General features: G+C 40.4%; 1 protein-coding gene across 1 annotated transcript in view; it reads right to left on the reverse strand.

Annotated features, from left to right (window-relative positions):
• Positions 1 to 1,191: 1,191 nt before the first annotated feature.
• Positions 1,192 to 24,446, reverse strand: part of LOC150087719 (uncharacterized) — a 174,132-nt gene continuing 150,877 nt past the window's right edge. The window contains exons 3-4 of the mRNA XM_090369917.1: positions 19,439 to 19,583; positions 1,192 to 1,630 (exon numbers count right to left, since the gene is read on the reverse strand). Of these exons, the coding sequence (XP_090226043.1) occupies positions 1,288 to 1,630; positions 19,439 to 19,583 (488 nt within the window). The 3' untranslated portion in view covers positions 1,192 to 1,287. The remainder of the gene's footprint in view (positions 1,631 to 19,438; positions 19,584 to 24,446) is intronic.

Raw genomic sequence — 24,446 nt, forward strand, 5'->3', positions numbered from 1 at the left:
ATCCTTCTCAACGAAGGGAGGAAATATTGGGAGCTTTGTTCGCACCGTGGCAGAATTAGTCAGTCTCTTGTGCGAGGATTACATAGGTCCTTATCCGTGAAATTCGGGTTTTTCATCCCGAAAACGAGAAAATCGACTTGGAATACGCTTTTGGAAGCACTATAAATATTAAAAGTTTAAATGCCCCAAGCAGAGAGCCCTGTGACCATATCTGTGCTTGAAATCTCACTAAAAATGAATATCAACGTTGGTAGTATGGAGACATTCATTCAAGAGCAACTTCACTTCCAACAAGTCAGCGCAATGTGGGTTTAGTTTTTCAAAGACATTCGATCAGAAAGCCTTGAGAGAAAAATCTGAATGGACGACTCTTCTCAACTTTCGATTTTCCTCCAAGAAAATCGGAAAAGGGAGTAGAGTTTATTGACCAGATTTTCAAGAAATTCATGACAATTCATGATTAAGATCTGACAGGTTAATTTGTGCAGATTATTTGAAGAACGGTGCCAAAATGAATCCTCCACGTTATTCTGTCTCCTGACAGAGAAAGTGAAGAAAAGAGTCTTCCCAAAAATGTCAAGAAAGGAGATCATTCTTCTTAACCACAACTTAATTTCAATAATAGCATCGCAACAGTAGACAAATCAGGATGAGAGACCTTGGACCATCCTCCGTACAGTACTGATATGTCTCCTACAGATTCCTCCGTCCCAAACAGGGGGACACTCTAACCCTTCTCCATATTGATAGGATATCGACGCCCGATTTTTGTTCATGACAAAAATAGGGCGTCGATATCCATGGAAACACACCCTAATTAATGCTTACTGTGAAGTTGTTGTTATAGTGAATGATAGTCTTGGACCATGTGAGTGTGTGTGTGTGTGTGTGTGTGTGTGTGTGTGTGTGTGTGTGTGTGTGTGTGTGTGTGAGAAACCGGAGAGGAATGAATGAGTCATTGCTGGCTTTGCGGTCTTTCATAAGGTACTTTATTGATGTTGGAGGCACCACATTGTCACAGCCAAGAAAACACCACGAAGAAGAACCACCGAGAGTTGTAAGTGACATAAAACGTGGAAAATCCATTGCAGGCAGTCTTCAGTCGGAAGGTGAGGGCAAAGAGGGGTTAGAGGCACTTGAACGACGCCGTCCAATACTCCCAGAAGGCCACTGCAGGGGGCGTTGACGCTCGACAACACACGGCGGAAAACCGAGTTCGAGTAAGCAACACCAGCGCCCCTCTGGAGGAGGTTGAGAAAGAAAAGCTCGGCAAAACAGAAGGAGCTGCTACCTGTCGTCGTCTGCAGGCTGGACCTCCTCGCTGAGATCGGCCTCGGTCTCTATGTACGTGGGCTCCTCCCAGAAAGTCACTTCGTGTTTCCCGCCCTGCTTAAGACGTCCGTTCTGGTTGGCACTTCCGCTTCCGGTCACGTGCAGCACTGCCGTGGTCGTGACGAACTTGACGTGGTTGTTGTTTTTGGAGTTCCGCCTGGAGGGGATCGAAGAACTGCTGTAGCCGATGGAATCCCCCTGGTTGTCCATGTTCTTCAGAGATAAATCCGGGGACGAACCCCCTGAGAAAAAAGATATCCTCTCCTTAGGAGGGATGTCTAGGGTGACGGAACGGATGCTGCGAAAAACAGAGAAAGAAGCATTAACTTTTGCTCGCGAGTGTAGTCAAGATGTCAATGGAAAACATTAACTGAACATTAATAAATTTATTTTTTTATCCATTTATTAATTAATAAAAGTATTATTATTTTTAAGTTAAATTATTTTTGTAGTATTTACTTTTCTACAGTTTTATGACGCAACAATAGAAACACGTCCTTGGTTACCATGGCCTTTTTATCTTTAATAATGCAACAATAGAAACACGTCCTTGGTTACCATGGCCTTTTTATCTTTAATAATGCAACAATAGAAACATGTTCTTGGTTGCCATGGTTGCCTTATATTATCATTTTATGATGCGACAATAAAAGCTTTATTTCTACACTTTTATGACGCAACTGTTGAAACATTCTTTGTTGCTATGGCGTTTATGCAACAATAGAACATGTTCTTGGTTGCCATAGTTGTCTTGTATTATCCTTTTATGATGCAACAATGAAAACTTTATTTATTTATATGGTTTCATGATTAACCAATAAAAAACTATATTTTTAATGTTTTTAAAAAGCCATAGCAAAGTTTTGTTGCTAAAACCGAACCATTTTCTTTGTTGCTATGGCGTTTTATTACATCTTTATGATTCAACAGTAGAAACGTTCTTGGTTGCGTTTGATGGCCTTGTTATTATCTTTTATGACGCAACAATATAAACATTTTTGTTGCTATGGCACAACAATAAAAATTTTCTTTAATTCTAAGGTTTGTATGATGCAACAATAAAAACTTTGTTTCTAGGGCTTGTGTGATGCAACAATAAAAACTTTGTTTCTAGGGCTTGTGTGACGCAACAATAAACTTTTAAGCAATAAAAATCCTAGAAACAATAACAAAATTTTGTTTCTAAGGTTTTATGTAGTTTCTAAACTATATAAAAATAGTTTATTTTGCTATGGCCTTTTATGGTGCAACGTCATACAACAATGGTACATGGCCTTTTATGATACAACAATAAAAACACGTTCTTGGTTGCACATGGCCTTTATGGTGCAATATGATGCAACAATGGTACATGACCTTCTATGAAATAACAATAAACACACGTTCTTGGTTGCACTTACTATTACCTTTTTATGATGCAACAATAGAAATTTTCTTCAGCATGGCCTTTTATGACGCAACAATAAAAACTTTTTGTTTCTAGGTTTTTCTGTGACGCAACAATAAAAACTTTTTGTTTCTAGGTTTTTGTGTGACGGAACAATAAAAACTTTTAGTTTCTAGGTTTTTGTGTGACGCAACAATAAAAACTTTTTGTTTCTAGGTTTTTGTGTGACGCAACAGTAGAAATAGTGTATTTTGCTATGGCCTTTCATGGTGCAATGTGCTACAACAATGGTACATGGTCTTTTATTATCTACTATCTTTTTATGATGCAACAAAAGAACATTTTCTTCAGTATGGCCTTTTATGATGCAACAATAAAAACTTTGATTCTAGGTTCTAGAATATTCTAGAAAAGTTACATGGCCTTTTATGGTGCAATATGATACAACAATGGCTTTTATGATACAGCAATACATGGCCTTTTATGATATAACAATAAAAACACGTTCTTGGTTGCACTTGCTACTACCTTATTATGATGCAACAATAGAAACATTTTGTTTCTAGTTTTTGTATGACGCAACAGTAGAAATAGTTTATTTTGCTATGGACTTTTTATGGCGCAACAACTGAAATAATCGTTACTATGACGTTTTATGATGCAACAACAGAAACGTTGTTTATTTCTAAGTAAAATTCCTGGAGGGATTCATTGTTGCATCACTGTATGATATAACAATAGAAACATTTCCTTTGTTTCTATGATCGTTTGTGACGTAACAATATCGAATCTTTGTTACCACGACCCTTTTTAATATGTGACCTTAAAACTTTTCTTGTTGCTAAGGCGTTTTATGATGCAACAGTTCACTTTACTGGGCAAACTTATTAAAGAGTTAATTGCATTCTTAATAAATTTGCTACCATACTTGATACACGTATACAGTATATACAGAAGTGTACAAACATTGCAGTGCCCTGCTCATAGTGACACCTATATCGATTTTCACAAACTAATTCAGATCCATTATTCTCTTGGTGTCGCCACAATAGCTGCCAATTGCAATAGAGTTGCCCAATTTGACCCAACAGAGGCGTCTCGTTACAACCAAGGTGGTATCGATAATTTTGCTGTATTGTGTACAGATCTGACCAGTATGGAGTGTACAATTCGCTGTTAATATCGCGCAAATGTATTTTATGTGGGGATTTTCACATTCGACAATCTGTCTCTCTTTAAGCCTTTATTCTGGAGGCGTTTCACTTTCTGTCTCTTACATAAACCTGGTCGTTAGCAGACTGTCACTTCTGTAGTTGGCCAGCGACAGCTGTAAGGAAGATGAACCACCTTTCCTATCTCTGGGAGTGGGTGGGTAGGGCAGTGGTTCTGTTCCTTACCCATTTGAAAAGATCCTTTATCCTAGAATGGATCCGATCCTCATTTCCTTCAGTATATATACAGAATTTTAACCGTATTATAATAAAATATGCTTAAGCAGCGCATGCGCTTAGTGTTCCCAGTAGCCTTTAAGGAAATAACGTACCACCCGAGTTTCAATATTTTTTTTGTATTTATAATTTGACTGGTTTGATTCGATACTTAATAGCACATGGGCAACTTAGGCTGTGATGCGCCACCTATTCAGAACGCACCTTATGCAAATAGAAGCTTTCTTTCTATTGGCTATATTGAAATATGAGTTGAATTAGATTGAAAATCTCTGTTTATACGACTTAAGAAAGAATAAAAAATCGCAAGATGTCAAATATGGTGTATAGCGAGGATGATCAAGCTGCATGATCTCCATTTGGGTAAAAAAAAAAAAAATTAGAAAGCGTATTGTGAGCTGGCGAATTGTCATGCTGTTAATAAGATTACGATTTTTTTATAACATAAAGAAAACAGAAGCACTGTTTGGTTATAAAAGCACTGCCATCTGTCGATGTGTATCTGCCTGGACAACATCGTACTGTGGCCAGAAGTTGAGTAATCCAATTGATGGGTGGATACTGCTAATGAAAACAGAAAGATGATTCCACAGACAACATGCTGAGTCACCGCGTAAAAATAATCTCATTGCCTCAGGGAGGATTTACACTTGCATTTGTCTCTCACTTCCACTCTTCCATCAATGCGCCAGTTCTTTAGCTAAATGTTTTCTGCTCAGTTTGAGAGAGAAAACGAAGGGCGCGTCTTTGGCCAGACTTAAAACTTGTGTGACTCCCATTTAGAATTGTGACAGCGTCAAAGGCTGATGCAGCAAATCTGTTGATGGGAAATCTGAAAAGAACACGAAGGATGATTCACACACCACTAATTACAACGAAAGATTATCCTCAAAGAGTGGATTTCTTTCTTTGTTCCGACACCAAACTGAGTCCAAAAAAGATCCTCGCAAAGTCCTTAAGGGATCTTCGTCAACACCAAAGAATTAGATAAAAGAAAAGATAGGGGTTGCACGCTAATACTCCAAAGGAGAAAAAAATTCACCCCACAAAAAAAAAAAAAGCGTGATGATACTTCCTTTTGGTAAAGCTCTCGTTATAGTTTACGTATCCCTAATTGGCTCGAGCTCCGAGGTTGGTGGGAGTCTCTGGAGACAAAGGCCCTTCCCCGATAACGGTCAGTGCCCGGATTTGAAAAGAAGCGTGCGAGATATTACGTTTCCAGCATCTTGTCCGAGGATTTTCTCCTGTCGATCAGGTTTCTCATCTTGACTTCGCGCGATCCTTTGCTGCTGACTGCTGGGGTATGTTGGACATGCACGCGCGAGGGGAGCCAGTGAAATGGAGTGACGCGGATAAGTGACAAAAGAATTCCTTTTTCTTCTCTGCAGCGTTACATCGAGAGAAAGACGAATTCTTTTAATAGGTGTAAATTTCTCTCTCTCTCTCTCTCTCTCTCTCTCTCTCTCTGTTTCCATCAGTTCTGCGAAACATATAACAAGTCTGTAACAGATGGTTTTTATAGAGCGAAGAAATAAAAGAAGAAATCTGGAATCGATAGAGAGTGGTTCAAATAAGAACCTGAACTGTTTTATTAACGGCTTCTGTAAAAACATAACGATGCGAAGTGGCATAATCCGGTGGAACAGTAACCATTATCTATAGTAAGCACGGCAAGACTAGTTTAATGGTTGGTTGGGAGTGTAGGGTTTCAGACGCATCAGTAACTTAAGCCATCTGTGCCTTATATAATATTTTTATAAATTGAGCGTGTTCTGTGGTCCGGTGTGGAGATAATTGTGATTATACCCACTGTGCTACCCAATCAACAGATACCAAAGTTGTTCTTCCAAACTAATGGCGCATTATAGCCATAGTTGCTGATGCGCCAATAAAACTCAACCAACCAACCAACCATCCAAACTAATAAGATAATCTTGGGTTATTATTATTCAAATCTTTATTGCAATAATAATACGAATCGATACGTTGCAATATTGCCCTTCACGGCCATCCAGCCAAGGGTTAACAGTGTGTAACAGAAATGGATAAATACACTGCTCGACAAAATTAACAGAGCACTTAGAAAACGTGGTATAACTCATGCAGCTTGTGATGAAGCTGGACAAAGTTTGTACGGTGGTGTACCATAGAATAACGATGAACTGAGTGAAGAACTAGAAACTTCGGACAGGTATAAGGGACATTTATAGGGGCTCTATAAGAATTGCCAAAAAAGGTCACATTACACAAGTCGATACAAGATGATCAGAAATATGATAATCGTGCGGGGTAATGGTCCCTCCAACACCTAAACAGGCGTGAATGCGGAGAACCATGCATAAGGGTGTACATAAGATTCTGCGGAAACAAATCCCATTCTTCCACCAGCGCAAATCTTAGCTCACCAAGTGACCGAAGAGTTGGCTGCCAGCGTGCAATGCGATGCCCAAGGAAGTCTCATGCATGTTCGATCGGATTTAAGAGTGGTGATCACGCTGGCCACTGCACGAATTCTTCGATATCTTCAGTTTCAAGATAATCCTCCACCCCTTGAGCTCTATGTGCAGTAGCCCTCGTTGGTAGCATAGTTGGTAGGACCGCCGTCCTCCCCACACCGCTTGGAAAAGACCCGAGTTCCAGTTCCATCGATCACGGGAGGAATTTTTATGGGCCTTTTTCACAACACAGCTGAGTTAGTCGGTCTCAGGCGAGGGTGGCATGGTTTTTTCTCATGGAAACCCGGGTTTTTCGTCCAGTAGAAGAAAATCAACCTCAGAACACGCACAATTCACAGACAATATACACGGAGCAACATGGCCTTAATTGCTGATGCTCCTGCAACCCCAAGAACAACTATGTACAGTGGCGTTTTCGTGCATGAAAAGAAAATCTGGGCCAATTGCACCCTAAAAAGTCGCACATAGGATTCCAGGATCTGTTCTCGGTCCGTCTACGCAGTTATCAAAAACAAAAAGAGGGGTGCGGCTGTTGATCATTATTCCGCCCCACATAAGAAAACTGCCTCCACCGTAAGTACCCTTCCTCTATGTTCGAGGGGATGGTACCGCTTTTCGCATTGTCTACAGACGAAATAACGTCTAGAATCTGTTTGTAGGCTAAGCCGGGACTCATCAAAGAACAGAACTGTACTCCATTTGTCAGGGCTCGATGTCATATGTTCAAAGCACCAGTTTCAACGAGCTCTGCGGTAGTTTGGAGTTAATGGGACACAAACAAGACGCTTCCTTGCGTACAGCCCACTTTGCGTACAGCCCACTCTTCTTTTCTTTTTTTTTTATGTAAACTAAAAACACGAGAGGTATAAGAACCTATAGTACTTAGTACCGTGCATGGGTGGGAGGTTGAGAAGACGAAAGAAGATATTTGTTGACATTACACTTGAACTTCTGTAGACTGCAATTTTTAGGAAATTCGTATGAAGGAAGGTTGTTCCAGAAAACGGCAGTTGAATGAATAAATGAGGAAGATGAAAAGTTGATTCTGTGAGTTTGGAGTTGAACAGTGAATTCATGTTGGCTGGTGGCGGCACGTGTTCGGACTGTTTTGAAAGAGAGAGCGGGAATTATAGAAGTCAATTCAGAAGAACAGTGCCCATGGAAGTATCTGTAGGAAAGGCATGCAGCAGAAACAGTACGTCTATGAGAAAGCGAGTGGAGAGACTCTGTTAGAGATGAATCATTAATTAACCTAACTGCCCTTTTCTGAATGGAATCGAGAAGCCTGAGAGAGGTTTTGGGGGCACCACCCCAGATGTGGGAACAATATTCCACGGCAGGGCGGATTTGCGATTTATACAGAGTGAGCAGCTGTCTGGAAGAAAAGTAACGCCGAGAGCGAAAGAGAAAACTAAGTGTTTTAGATGCAGAGGAAGCAATATTTGTAATGTGGTTGTGCCAAGAGAGATTAGAAGTCAGGGTAATCCCCAAGAGAGATATAATATCATTTTGCCTAGAAATCAGGGTGTCACTAAAGATAAGCATAGGAATAGAAGAATCCTCTTTGCGAGATATAAGACAGGACTGAGTTTTAGAAGGAGTGAAATCAATTAAGTTGTCATTGCCCCACTTGAAAATTACCTGGAAGGAATTAAGGAATTGGTAGCAGATTTTCGAGAAGTTGAAGCTGATTGAGCAGGACAAGGTTTCTCAAAATGGAAAGTGGAATGCAATGTGCTATCATCGGCAAAACTATGGATAGGATTTCGAGTTAATGGAAGAAGGTCATTAATATACAAGAGGAAAAGAGTGGGGGAAAGAACTGAACTGTGGGGGACACAAGAATTAGCGGAGAAGTTAGAAGACAGAGAGCCATCTACCATCACCCTCAGTGAGCGCTCAGAGAGAAAACTGAATAACCAATTACCAAAAACAGTTGGAAAACCATAAGATGGAAGCTTGTTTAGAAGACCTTTATGCCAAACACAATTGAAAGCCTTTGAGATGTCAAGAGCAACTACTTGTGTTTCACCGAACCTTTCCATTGAATTAGTCCATAAATGGGTAACATAAGCCAGAATATCACCAGTGGATCGACACTGACGGAATCCATACTGGCGATCGTTGATCAAACGGAAGGTTTCTAAGTAGTTTAAGAGTTGGCGGTTAATTGATTTCTCCATTACTTTAGAAAGAGTAGAAGTAATTGCAATGGGACGATAATTGTATTGGAGCGACTTGTCACCCTTTTTAGGAACTGGCTGGATATGAGCAAATTTCCAAGCAGAAGGAAAAACACTTTTGGAACAAGAAAGTGAAAAAAGGCGGCAAAGAATAGGAGTAAGTTCAGGAGCACAGGTTTTCGGAACAAGTGGAGAAATACCATCAGGACCTGAAGCTTTCTTAGCATCAAGATTCGTCAAAATCCTTCTGACATCCTTTTGACGGAAGACCACAGGAGGCATTGAATGGAGCGTGTTGGGAATGGTGGGAGGTGTTTTACCAAGACCATTAATAAATGAGTTGGAAGAAAAATGGGATGCTAGCAGGTCAGCTTTATCCTTGGCTGAAGTGACAACAGAACCATCTGGTTTGGACAGAGGTGGGAGCAGAGATGGGCAAAAGTTGCGGCCAATAGCTTTGCCAAGAGACCACAATGCTCGGCTACCATTAGGGCAGGAATCAAGTTTTCTTCTCTTTGCCTGTTCAAACTCTAGTTTGGACTGATTAATAACTTCTTTACAATTGTTGCGAGCTTTGGTGTAGGTAGAAAATGAAACTGAAGAATTGGAAACAAGCCAATTACGATATGCAACATTCTTCTCTTGAACAACCTTAGCACATTTATTGGAAAACCAAGGTTTAGATAAAGGACGGGATTTTAAAATGGAGTGTGGGATAAACGATTCCATTCCTGCAAGAATAATTTCACTGACACGATCTGAACAATCGTTGACATCAGAAGTTTTGAAACAGTAATCCGACCAAGGAAAAGAAGAAAAGAAATCGGGTAGGTCATCCCATTTTGCATTCTTGTAATGTCAAACAACACGAGGTTGGGAATTGCCATGAGATAAAGGTTCCATTGGAGAAGAGACAATCAACAAGTTGTGATCTGAGGTGCCTAAAAGACCACACACTTCGAACGTGTACTTAGAAGGATTGTTTGTGAGAAAAAGATCAAGTGTACTGGCTGTATGATTAGGACTGTCCGGTATTCTTGTAGGTAAATGAACAATCTGTGCAAGGTCATTAGTAATTGCAAAAGCCTCAGCATCTCGACCAGCTGGGTCGGTATGACTAGAAAACGGAAGCCAGCTGGAGTTGTGAACATTAAAATCACTAAGGAAAATCTTGTAATGGTTCCTGTCTCCCCACAACCCAATAGTGAATATGGAAGCATAAAATGAAGTACAGCTCAAAGTCCAATACGATTACATACAAACCATTTGTACAAAGAAAATACAAGTGGAAAGAAATAATTTTATATTGTAATATAGAACAGATAACGTTCTTTGCACTGAACAGGAGTAGTAAGTTCATTATTCATTGTAATACTGAATAAGTTAGTACGCAACCGTCATATCAGATGGTATTGTTGGCTTGTGTCATTAAAATGAGCTTTGAGGAGAAGTGTCAGGGACAGGGAAATACACTGAGTGGACAGAAATCATGGAATACCTACCAAGTAATGAGTAGGCCCATCTTTCGCGCCGATAAGGGCAGTCACACGGCGAGGCATTGTGTCCACTAGTTCACGAAAGCGTTCCACAGGTATTTCCATCCATGTTGCACAGCTGTCCATCATTCCGTCGCATTATTGGGTGGAGGATCCAAAGCTCAAACGGACCTTTCCAAAGCATCCCAAAGATGCTCCACAGAGTTCATGTCCCCTGAACGGGGAAGCCATTCCATGGTGCTAAAATCTGCGGACTGCTCTTCGAACTATGTTCACCATGGCTCTTTAGGGACGTTGTCCTGCTGGAAGAGTCCATTGCCCTGTCATGTGGGTACAGATGGTCTGCAAGGATGGACACGTAACCTGGACTATTCAGAGATGCGTCTAGACGTACTTACCATAGGTCCCAAAGTGTGCCAGTTGAACACGTCCCAGACCATTACCGACCGTCCACCTGCCTGAACAGTTCTTTGTTGACATGACGGGTGCATAGTTCGTGCGATTTCCGCCAAATACGCACCCTCCCGTCCGTTCGAAATAACGGGTCTCATCAGACCAGGAGACCCGTCTCTAATCATCGAAGGTCCAGTGCCGATGTTCTTTCGCCCAGTTGAGGTGTATAGCGTCGTGGTGTTAGCAATGGGACTCTGGTGGGGTCGGCGGCTCCCATAACTTATTGCGGCTAATGATCGCCTGATGGTCTTGGTGGAGATGTTTCTAGCATCTCCCTTGTTGAAGTTGGTGCCACTGTCGCTCTCTGGTGGCTGAATCAATGCGAAACAAACGTCGACGGCCACGTTCATCCACCACCTTTCTCCACCCACAGCGCTGTCCACGATGAGATGTTATTCCGGAAATGGCGTATTCCCGATACACTCTTGATACTGTCGAACGGGAACAGTACAATTTTTGTACCACCTCCGCGATGGAGTGAACTATGCGTCGGGCACCCACTATCCTTCTTTCAAAATCGGTTAACCACGTTCACGACGTTTATCCATATTGACTGACATCGAATTACCGTCTACGTGAATGCAGTAATGCAGTGTACCTATATACTGTACCTATCAAGCGGTGGGTTCGTCCACTGCGAGAGAGGTGACAGCATCGCGTTGCCCAGGAACCAGGTATTCCATGAATTCTGTCGTTTCAGTGTACACTGCAGGATGCGGCGTCTGTATTCCTTGTCGCAAGCAAACTTATTAAGGTCAGCATCCGATGACTGAGCACATGAGAGCAACTTAAAAGGCATAAATCTATCTGATAAGTGAAGGCGGCTGAGATGTGGGCAGAGTTGGAGTCGCTCTGAGTTTCTACATTGCACGGTCTTAGCTGAATATAGGCTGAGGGACACTCCAAGATCATAATTCTCAGAATGAATCATGCCGAAATCTTGCCAACGATCAATTTAACAGTCGTGGTACGGCGTTTCACCTAGTCAGCGTGGGACGCCTGTGAATTTTTAGCAAACTTGCTATTTCAGTTGTCCTTGACTTCGGATTATTGCCATAATCCCAAGTCGTCCACATATGTACGGCACACTTTATGGAGGATCCAAATTTTATCTTACATTTTGAACAGTATGCTTTGGTCAATATAGCCCACCCCTCTTTCCCAACTTTTGTATCATCAAAGCAGTTTGACATGAACCCTGTTGACGAACTTTTTATAATACTCTGTCCTTTTCCATCAATGGTAAATTGTTCCCATTTATACAAAATGCGTTCATATGGGACATTATAAAGAGCCTTACTAGAGTTCATATGTGCTAGGCCAAAATAATCGTTGCATCGAGTCCTTCGTGATAACATCATAATAGCTTATCTGATGAAGTACAATTTCTTTCTATCAATCCTGTTATGTTTCTCATATAATTTCCTTTCTGTCCAGATGATTCTGCAGTAATCTTTAATCGTGGATTCCTGCAAACTGCTACAGAGGATAAATATACAGATCTGTAATCACTCATTTCACCCTCGAAATCATCTTTGTGAATTCACACTTCTCTGGTCTCCTAAGTCTTTACGCACAAGTCCTCAGATGTGTCCATTATAACCTTTCTATCAATCGATTTTCAGCGATTACACACTCGTCCTGATATCTGTTATCTGGGTCAGTGATGCCCATCCTAAAAGAATGATCATGTGTAAATATTTACGCAAAATATTTATCTCAATCGCTATCTGTGTTGTCTGTTTATGGTTATCAGTGATGTTACCAAAGCTAGAGTGGACTTATATGGTTCATCTTCCTTCTATCTTGGTGGAAATTGAGTTCGAATCACGTCGATGGTGCGAAGAATTTTTATGCGTCTTTTTCACAACGTGGCTGAGGTTTGTCGGTCTCAGGCGAGGGTAGATGGTTTTCTCCTGGAAACTAGGGTTTTTTATCCAGCAAACAGAAAATCCACATCAGAACACACGCAATTTACAGCCAGTATAGAAGGAGCAATATGGCCTTAGTCGCTGATACTCCTAAAACCCTACTACAACATCTTACTGGTTATTAAATAACCAGGATCTTATATTAAATAACCAGGATATTTGTACATTGTTTTACACAAAAGACCAGAGTTATTAAAATCAATGTTTTGCCACTTCATCCATCCCTCTGTTCCTCCTCACAGTGCCGATTCTGTAGAGCTCACATCATCTTTCGATAACTATTTTCTTCTTCAAATGCTACCTTTAGGAAACTTGTACGTCTTAGCTTGTAGGAGAAAAGTATTCAGACTCGTGTGATGAGGGATGTTAGCCTCGAGGGGCAAACTTAGTTTCTCTAGTACCATGAATTGAAGAAAAACACTTAAAACTGATTGCTGTTGATGCTCTAGACAAAAGCAAAAACTGGTACTGGAAAAAATCTTATCCGAACAAATACTGGTGGAATCCAGAAGGAAAAGGAAACGCCAGTGATGCGTTTGTCCTTATGATCAGTTTAAGTGCAGTTTCATAAAGATAGAATGAACCACATGCATCAAGAGCAGGCGTGGGTCAACTATCTATCTGTACAATTTTTCTTAATTCCTCCCGACTTGGAGTTGAATCGTATTCCAATGCAAAACGGGTGATTTTTATTTCACCGCTGCTGTTTGTCAACCCCTATAAATATCAAGCCATCCCCCTCTACCCAGGGGATCTCACTGGCAAGCTATTTGGCTCTTTGCGTGACATACACCATCCCGGTTTTAGTGAGAGAATTTTATTTTCAACCTGTCAATTTCCAACCATTTTTGTGTGATTTATGAGGAATTGCTTCTTTGTGATCGCTAAAAAATGGATTCATTTATCATCGTTGACAGAAAACAGACGCTAATGATCAGGGGGGCGCTGGTTTTGTCAGTGGTAGTAACGCACTAGTGCGATACTAGAACTGTAAGTATTTGTATGGCCAAGACTTTGGAGTGCTAACTCAGCTGGTGAGATTCTACGCGGAGACAAATAGTTCGAACAGGAAACACCCGGTAATTCCTCGCAGGTGGATAAACTTTTATAGATGGCGTGCTGATCTAACAAATGGGTGAGGGACAAAAGGGCAAATATGTGGAGAAGGAAGTACGGAGGATGATGGAAAGTGAAAAGATTTATCTCAAAGAGATCCCTGAAGGAAAAACAACGCTTCTTTGGACGTTGAAATCGCATCGGTGAATAGAAAAATGGTTTTTTCTCTCATTTATCAGATGAATATCTTCGAGATACTTTAAAGAATAAAAAAGAAACAAAAATGCTTGAGAAAATGTTACGCTCTGTCGGCCTCCATTCTATGATTATTGTAAACCAATGCATACTGACCTACTTAAAGTTTTCGACGATAAATAAAGGTCCTGTCACTTGAAGGAACTCCTCCCCGAATATCGCGATGCTTCGTTTCAGTAGACACGTAACAACATTGGGAAATAAATGGCCGCTTTGGCTGCTGGGAAAAGAATGGGGGAAGGTTAGTGTCCCATCTGGCTGTCAGCCAGGCGAAATCCGCAACGTCCGACCAATCTGATTTTGTGTTGTTGTGTCCCTGCGAGATTTACTTGCCTCCGATATCTTATCTTGACAACTGCTAAGAGAGTTTTATTTTTGTCCTTCATTAATTTTTAGTGGGTTTGTACTTTTCAAAAGTTTTGCTTCGTTCTGACGTCCGGCCACTCGATAAATTGGTTTGATAAAAAGGACACAGATAGAAACTACCATCTTTTCTTTTCGTATAAAGATGATAATGTCTATTTTGTTAGAACCAGGAGATGTAGTTTGAGTAGAGAAAACTTTGATTGGCCTCGCTGCCAAGGCAGTGGTTATTTTCTCTCTTCTACACTTTGTGGAAAAGTCGTGGGTTCGAATTCCGTCTCAATATGAGGATATTTGTGTGATTTTTATAACGTGGTCGAGTTAGTCGGTCTCTGGAGGGAACTGCGTGGATTTTAATGTTCTAAAGTCCTTTTGTAGACTCAGTGGTCACTTTGTTAAATACATCTACATAATAGCGACTAAAGTTCCCTCTAGTACCTCAAAAACAGGAATGCTAGTCCATGCTGACTCAATTGCTCCTTGTAGTTGTTGCAAATTGAGTGGTTATGGATCTCCACTCCGAAGAGCTCGCTCATCTCTTTCTACTGCTCAGTTTTGTTCAGATCTGGTGACTGAAGAGGCCACCACAGTAGGCTGAATTGACTTTCAGGTTTCTGGAACGAGTTGTTGTTGTTGTAGGATTTTAGGCGCCTTAGAAACTTAGGCTATATTGTACCGTGTATAATGTGTCTGTAAATTGCATAAAAGTCTGTGGTCGATTTGCTCATTTGCTGGACGAAAAACACGAGTTTCCGAGAGAAAAAACCGTGCTACCATCGCTTAGACCAACTAACTCAGTCACGCTGTGAAAATATCCCATAAAAATTTCTTGCATCATTGACAGGATTAGAACCCAAATCTTTTCTAGTCATGATGAAGACGGTGATAATACCAACTGTGCTATCCACGAGGGCCTGTAACGAGTTGGTTCAATTTAAATCATATGATATAAGGGATTATCCTGTTCAAAGAACTATTCACTGCAACCATAAAGGAATGCTCCTCGTCTAAAAATGTCCAGATTACCCATGGCATCTAAATGTAGTTCCACTGAAACAACTAGGCAATTTTTTCCCAATCATCCACTGTCCAGTGTTGGTGTTACAGAGCCCACCATAACCGTACTTTGTTTTTGTGCTGAAAAGATGGAACTCGGTTCGATCATTGGCTGTGAGTCCCATTGGACGAACTTCGGCCTTCTGAAATGCCTCTTTGATTATTATTCTTATGTTGAGTTGTGATCTGTTTATTTTTCTCTTATCTTGAAAGTCTGCGTGGTAGCATAGTGGTTATAATCAACGCCATCCCCACAACAGGTATAAAAGGCTCCAACTCCAATCCCGTCAATGACGCAAGGAACTTTTCTCAGTTTTTTTCATTGCGTGGCTGAGTTAGTCGGTGTCAGGCATGGACAACAAGTTTCTCACGTCCTGATACTCTGGTTTTTCATCCAGAAACAGGCAAATTGAGTTCAGGGATACTTATACGGCTGCCTGTAGCCTCGACGTCCATACCAATTTCAAAGCGCCTTAAGTCTTGCCCACACTCGCATTAAATTGCACACATTCAGTCCCAATGTAACTGCCAGCTTGTGTTCCTAATAAACTTATGATTTATTTGTGTGGTTTTTGACCACTAATTTATCTGCGAATAGCTTCACTACTCTGTTTCTATCTCTCTCTGAATATGTAGGTAAAGTTATTCTCGGATGAGGGACGGCGTAACATTTTTACTACCCTTAATACAACTCACTATGAATAGCTTTACTCTAATCTTCGCAGCAGACACGGAGGCATCGCGTGTTTCAGAAGAGTCATCGAGGCGATGATGACCTTCGAAATGGCAACTGCAACAAAGGCCACATTCATTGGTGAAAGAGTCTCTGCGTACGTGGGCGGACTTTTACACACTCTGATTGATGTGTGTGCGTGTGTGTAAACTGAGTGACCTTGCTGATCAAGCGACATCACTACGCTAAGAGAATGAGGGTGTTTCCGATATTTTAATGCCTTTATATGTAACAAAACATACCATAGAATCCTAAATAATTGAATAATTAAATTGATTATTTTTTATTGCAGATTGTACCGTCTTTGCAGATTCTGATTGATTATAAACTACGCTGCTCTACAAAATTAACAGAACACATCGAAAACGTGGTGTAACTCGTGCAGCAGGCAATGAAACTGGACACAATCCAGCTTCATGAGTCTCGTCTTAGCGTAGAAACAGATTCTAGACGTTATTTCATCTGGAGACAAGAAGGAATGCGATACCATCCCTCCAACATCAGAGAAAGGGACACTTATGATGGCGGCCAGCACGATCACCAGGCTTAAATCCGACTGAATATGTGTGGGGCGCACTTAGGCGTCGCATTGGAGGCCAACAGCCAACTCCTCGGTCACTTGGTGAGCGAGGAGTTGGCTGTTGGAAGAGTTGGAGGTCTGTGCTGGTGGAAGAATGGGATTTGTTGCCACAGAATATTATAGATACCCTTACATCGAGCATGGTTCACCGCTATCAGGTGTGTTTAGCCGTTGGAGGGATTCATACGCTTTACTCATGTCATGTGATCATATTTTACAGCATCTTGTATCGACTTCTGTAATGTGACCTTTTTTGGTAATCCTCATACAACCCCTAAAATGTCCCTTATATCTGTACGAAGTTATTCGCAGTCTCCTCATTTCATTGTTATTCTGTGGTACACCACCATACCAAATTTTGTCCCGTTTCATTGCAAACTGCACGAGTTATACCACGTTTTCTGTGTTCTGTTAATTTTGTCCAGCAGTGTATTAGGATGACATGAGGGTTGAACCGGAGTTCATGTTTTTAAGAATACATTGCACGTATTTGAAAACCTAGCACCTTCCAAAAAATTCAAGACGCACCAATCAACTCGAAGGGTTATAGCCAATATCATTTGGGGTCAAAAGCCATTTCAGATGGCAGAAATGATGGCAGAAATGTATAGTCCGGAGACGAAGCATTTAAGAGGAAGAACTTGATGTGGTCTAGTAGACACCATGGTTAATTTACATATATACCCGTTGCCACGAGTATGGAATAAATGTGGAAGTAAACAGGAGGTATAATTTTAAAATGAGTAACACCATGATCATTGGCATAACAAAGAGTTCCGATCGTTCTTGAACCATTCTGATATTTCAGCAGAGCCAGAGACGATAAGCTTTTGGCCCGGGGGCATTCTGACAGAGAAAGGTTGCAACCACAAATCTATAGAGGACTGATTAGCAGTTTTCACGATTTTCACAATATATAATTATGACCAGTTTATGATCATGGGACCAAGGATAAATAAGTACCACTTCAGGAACTTATGGTATGGTAAGTTCTTTGGTATCATATAACTACTGTACACTATCCTTGGGCTTCTTTGCCGATCCAATCATGGGGCGTGGAGAAGACCGGAGAGCTACAATTAAGAGAACAAAGGAAATCATTGGCGCACTGAAAGCAACCATCTCAAACGTATACAATGAGCGGAAGACAAAAGGAGAATGCAGTTCTAAAAGGAAGAAATGTGGCAGAAAGTTGGAACTGCAAGAACGAGACATTTAAATTGAATTGTGGTCAGAATAGAAAGTTAAATTTGCAGAAATTACTGAGAAATTCAATTTAGGCAAAGAAACACCCATTTCCAACCGAACTATGCGGTGGAAGTTGAAAAATCTTGGATAATGTTTTGGCCCGTGAGTGCATAAAAGTGGAAATCATTAGCCATTAAGAAAAGCCAGTAATTAAATATTAATGTCCTCACTCCACCCATCTTTCTTTGCTTCAGCCCAAAATCATATTTGTTACAATTATTCAGGGAATTCTACACCGTTAATTTCACCCTCTACGTTAAAAAGTTCCTCTAAAATCTAAACTTCAAAAAGGAACAGGAAGGAAGGAGAAGAGATAGAAAAGAAAAGAAAAGGATCTCTTGAACTTAACCTTTGATATAAAGCTTCCGTTTCTCAGTACTTAACAACCTATAGTTATGGTGTGTTTAAGTTAATGATGGTTATTAAGCTCTGCAATTTTAAAAGATCGGTCATTTGTACCAAAGGGCACAGGGCAACTCTGGTAGCAATCAAGATGGTTTCCATAAGAATGAACTGTAGAAGACTGAAATCATGTTAAGGCTGCAGATAAACGAAGAACCGTATATTGATCTCAGCATCTGGTGTCTGTAGAATACTCCTTTATTGCCAGCTGTCTGTGGACTCATGAAACGTAATATTTATTAAACCAGACTAGTTTATCTCTTCCGCAATAACAGAGATCTTCCTTTGACAGAAGAATGAGTTCCCAAAGGAGAACATCTTTTGCTGTAAGCATCATAGCGGAAAAGGCATCAAATTTCTCTTAATCCTTTTATGTGATATATAACCAGAACAGATAATTCGATTAATCCTTAGCAACGTATAATTCGAGGATATCTAATCCCTAATCCCAAGCTGCATGGGACTTCCAGTGACTTGAAAGTTTATTGACCACATATAATTACCATTCTTTTAAAAAGAAACTTTCTACTGGAGACAAACATTTGTTTCTCTATCTAAGAAAACAATAAAAATCAAACCAATACACGTATAAACTTGTTTTAACTTATTTAGCGTGTATAAACTTGTTTAAACTTATTTTAAAATGCATTTTCTTGTTTGAATTCGTTTTAACGTGTACTAGGATTGCTCTAAACATCTTCGACGTACACTGGTATGAACCTAGCTTCAATTATTCCATGAGGTACATCATATTTGCTCGGAAATAATGAACCTCATCATATTCCGATGAGAAATAGTTTGGGCATGTTTTGATCCCTTAATTGTTTTGACTAGTGTAGGAAGACTATAAATAGAACCAAAATTAATTTAAGGATGAAATTACACAAGAACAAAATTTGATTTTCCAGAAGTTAATTGTAAGATAAACAAAGTAATTGAATTACAGTAGAGTGATAGATTATTTTCTGGTATTCGTGCATTGGCCTTAAGAATATGGGATGGTCTGAATGTGACCACAAACTTCTGGAGTGGTGTGTTACTTGTTTCATTACTTCTTACCCTGCTTGCAGCCTTCGGAGTTGGTCTTTTCTTCTAAGTCGAATCGCCCGATGCCGTAAGGCGCAGATTAATGCGAAAGCCAAGATGGGGAATCCGATGACGCAGGACAAAATGGGAATCACCACTGGCCTTGGGTCCAAAGACACTGCAAGGGAAACAGGAGCAAACAGTTAGATACGTTTGAAAAACACAGCCCTACACAATCTAAAGAAAGAACGTACCTAACAGAGAGCATGTCCACCTTTAGGGCCAACGAGAGTGCAATCCTTCTTGGCACGGATTCAACCATGTTTGAAGAGACGTTCCTGGTGGTGCTGTCCCATTGCTCTTCGAGTGAAAGACTGTCACAGCCATCAGATTCGTTGGTTGACGAGGCCTATCTGGGCATCATATTTCCATCCAAGCCCCCTTGAATTCGTGTCCGCCGACAGCGTGGATCAAAACAGTTTCCTGAAATCGTTGGAGTGAACTGAATGCAATTCCTATACAACACCATCGCAATTGGTGATGTCTGCAATATCGCTTTCCACATTTTGTGTACATGAGGGACAGACTATTTGCAAACCCGATTGTGGACTTCTTCCCGCCGGACTTGTTCTTCTCATTGCTGGTCTTGAACTCCTCATTGCTGGTCTTGTTCTTAGCAGCCACCGAATGAAGATCTCAGAAACCGTGTGCGTCGATATACACTCAGTGATCACTGAATTATGACCACCCCATACATAATGGACTATAACTCATAACTCGCAGTATAAAAACCGAACAACTTCGTACACTAGAACAGTGGTAATTTGTTTGGTTGTGCAAGTCAAAGCGATCAAGTGGCAATTATAGAACGTAGAAAAGACATCACAGAGTTTCAAAAGGGCATGATTATGGGATCTCGTGCATCGGGTGCGTCCATATCGGAAAGGGCATGTCTTGTTTGCTCACGGCCCACAGTGGTTAAAGTGTACGAAGAATGGTGCTGATGTATGATACAAAAAAAAAAATGGTACAAGCAACTTCCCACCGAGAGGACGGTAAAGGATTTTGCAAGGTGGATGTTTGTGGTGCGGACTCAACGGCAGGTCACCCGGCCACAGTTGACATCGCAATACAGTATGGGAATTCAAGAACAATGTCCCAAATGATGATGCGCCGCACACGCAGATGTATGGAATTCCACAGCAGACTACTCAAGGCACACTCTCTCCTCACCGCTTAACATCGTTAACTGCGAATTCTGTGGGGTCAACAACGTGCTGGTTGGACATGGAGTCTGTTGGTCGGATGAGTCCAAATACCTGGTGCAACAAGCCGACGGTTGCCTTCGTGTGTGGCACAAGCGACACCAGGCCACGGACTCATCATGCATGGAGCCCACTATCCAGGCAGGTAGCGGTGGTTGCTTAATATTGGGAAAGTTTTGGTGGCAAGAATTAGGATCCTTGGTGCGTATGGACCAGTGTTTCTCTGGTGGGGTGTGAGGTCGCTGGCTGCTAGGAGACCATGTGCATCCTGCCATGTTGCATATTTTCCTGAACAGAAACAGCATCTTCAAAGACGATAATGCGCCATGTCATCGAGCCCGCGCCGTGCACAAGGGGTTCGAGTAACACAGTGAAGATATCACCCATCTTGATTAGCCTCCAACTTCGCCTGACCTCAATCCAATTGAATACCTTTGGGATATTTTGGAACGGGAGGTATGGACATGCAACCGTCATCTATTTCAACACTGTGGCTGTTATCTGTGGGATCGGTGGCCCAACACGGTATTTGGTAGGTAGTCATAATTCAATGATCACCGAGTGTATTGGTGAACTTCGAAAATACAGGTAAAGATGCTCCGGCTGCACGAACACCTGTGAATATACCTGTGTTCTTGGGTTTTTGCATTTTCTATAGTTCAACTTTAATGAATCCAAAACTGCTCTTCATATAGATCTTTCGTAGCACATGATCCATCACTTTATGGTCTGTTTAATTTGCTTACAATGAAAGGCGTGGATCGGTCTATTCTCTTAATTGGAAGAGAAATAAAACATCTCCTCCTCCTCCGCCTCCACTGATCTATGCAACTATCGAATTCCTTTATCCCTCTATTTCTGATCTCGTGGTTAGCACAGTTGGTATAACCACCGTCCTCCCAACACCGGGTGGAAAAGACCTGAATTTGAAAAACCGTTAATGACGTTTATGGGCCTTTTTCACAACGTGGCTGAGTTAGTCAGTCTCTAGTGAGGGTAGCGTAATATGTTTCCCGGAAACTCGAGTTTTTCATCCAGCAAACAGCAATTTACAGACAAAAATCATATATGGCCCAATATGATGTGCCTCAAACCCTACAACAATCAACAACCTCTGTCCTTCTCCTTTTTATCATTTTTTTCCCTTATTTCTATTTCTCTCTGTTTATCGATCTGTTTTTAGTCAATTCATTCTCTCCCCCTCTAGTTATAAATCTATCTATCTGTCTGTCAAGTGATCTGCCAAAGACAAAAAAACCACATAATTATAACCTGCAACTTTTTTTCTAAAGAACAAAAACCACAAGGATAATTTTAATTGCTGCTAGATGCAAATATTACTTTGTGGAGGAAAGAAAGTTGTTGGAGTGTCCAAGTAAGTGCGTTCTTCCCTAATAACAGACACTGAAGAGTTCGATTCCTGGGTAGAACTGTGATTGTTGTTCTGATGACTCAACTTTCACCTCATTAGCCACATTAGCAACCGGAAGTAACAATTCTTGCTCTCCAAGCTTTTTTCCCTTCTTATGCTTATACAAAAACAACTGCCTTGTAGCGCCATCTGGATACAATACTTAGATCAAAGAAACATGAATGAGTTCGGAGCTACATATTCCTGATATATGTCTAATATTTTTAACACTTAGTGTACGCAAAAATCAGTTCATGACGCCATCCCTAATTATCGTCTGAGGCCTTTTGTTTACAATATAGTTGCCTCGGTAATTGTCGAAGTTTATAATAAGCAGACGATTTTGAAAGGTTAGTTAAGATTTCGTCTGCAAGTTTTTCATTCGTCTGTCGGATGATTAACTTTTGATTTCTTCTTACAATTTTTGAAGAGATTTCTTTTGTAAATCTGTAAAGAAAAGCTGAAACTGTAAATCAATTTTTTTTAATATAAAAATTTTATTAAAAATAAATTTTTAGCCACTTTCCCCCTTCGGCATTACCATTCAATGGATCAATGGACCAAACAGATCGTAATGAATGCGTTTGGTACTTCTACTTTTTTACTCTCCTTTTGTTTACAGTTAATTAACCCATTTCTAAAAGAAGCCACTTGAAGTCTGTTATTACATATTTGTTCCATTAATTTGTAGTAATGAACTTCGAAATCTCATTACAAATCTCCTCCTCATTAAAATAGTTTGAACTATTGAAATATTTTCTCCCGTTAATTAGTCAGATTATTCACAAGGAAATCACGGCTCAAATCAAATCTGTTTCTCCACAGAGATAGACAGACAGACAAGATTAAATTATCTACTGGATAAATGCATCCTACAGTTCCTTTAACTCCATCAATCAGCAGAATTCGAATGAAACTTCACCGTTCAATAGAAGGTAAAATCTGAATACTGTGCTGCCACTATTGCCAACTTTATATCGCGCAAACTTCAAATACTTATTAACGCATGAATTAATAACAGTAAGTGGTAATGAGTATACAATGGGTACTTAACATCCTATAAAAACAAAAATTGACTTATTTATTTATTAGGAATAACGAATATTTATTTACTGTTCTTATTACGAGTAATTAGTACAGTCATGATTTGTACAGCCTAATAAATACCTCACAAGGCGAAAAAGTCAAGCAGGACTTTCTTAAGCCAATCAGTAGAAAGACTTTAAGTGTAATTGTATTAATAAGGGTATTAGTAAGGGCGAAACGTAGCAAGGAAGCTAGATTCTTGTTAAATTAACCAAAAAAATAAGAAAGATGTCTATAAAACTCGAACTCTAAATATTTGAAATAAAAGCACCTCATCTAGTTTATTTGTTACTAATAGATTTAATAATTATACGTTTCGAGCAAAGTTTTTCTCCTCTTCTTCAGCAGTTTTAATTCTATTGTTGCATTTTCACAGAAAACACCAAAAGGAGCTAAAAATGTGAATTTTAGACTATATTTAGTAATAAATAGATTCTAAACTTTACACATGCCATGATAGACTTTTACGTACGATGTAGTCAGCTTTCTACCATTGATCGACAATTTCCACAACAGAAGTTAGGTGCGCATGGCTAATCTCAGACTCACATATTACCAAATTACCCAATACCCAAGGGATTTGGGAAAAGTGAACCCTACTCACCTTCCACGTGTCAGGAATAGGTATTAAATTATAGGATCAAAGAGGTTGAACTGAGCGACTTCAACAGGGAGTCATCATAGGAGGACGCCATATTAGCAATCAATCTGGTTCTCACAGGTAGCAAATTGGGTATAATCACCGTTTTCTCCACACAACGTGAAAAACGTTTGTGTTCGAATCCCCTCAACGACGGGAGGGATTTTTTGGGCTTTTTCACCACATGGATGAGTTGATCGGTCTCAGGTGAGAGTTTCATGAGTTTTTCGTCCAGGGCAAATTGACCATAGAATACACGTTTACAGATGTAATATAGCGTTACCTCATAGCCTTAATTGCTTTAGGTCCTTAACACAACAAAAGTAGACCATTGAAAATTAAATAAAGTCCTGCACCACCATCTTGTGCTTGAACAGATTTGGAACGGTGTAAGAATCACAAGCCATTAACAACTTGAATCCAAAGGATTTAAGGATAAAAGACCAAAGGATAAAAGACTCAGGTCTCAGGTCATTTCCACACAGGTCTTTTTTTATGGGCCTTTTTCACAGCTTGGCACAGTTAGTCGATCTCAAGTGAGGACAGCATGATTTTTTAATCCTGGAAACTCGGAATTTTCATCCAGTAAACAGAAAATCGACCTCAGATATGCCCTTAGTCGCTGATGTTCCTACAACC

Source organism: Mastigoproctus giganteus, chromosome 3 (genome assembly GCF_048544385.1).
Source record: "Mastigoproctus giganteus isolate SK-2022 chromosome 3, ASM4854438v1, whole genome shotgun sequence".
NCBI lineage: Eukaryota > Metazoa > Arthropoda > Arachnida > Uropygi > Thelyphonidae > Mastigoproctus > Mastigoproctus giganteus.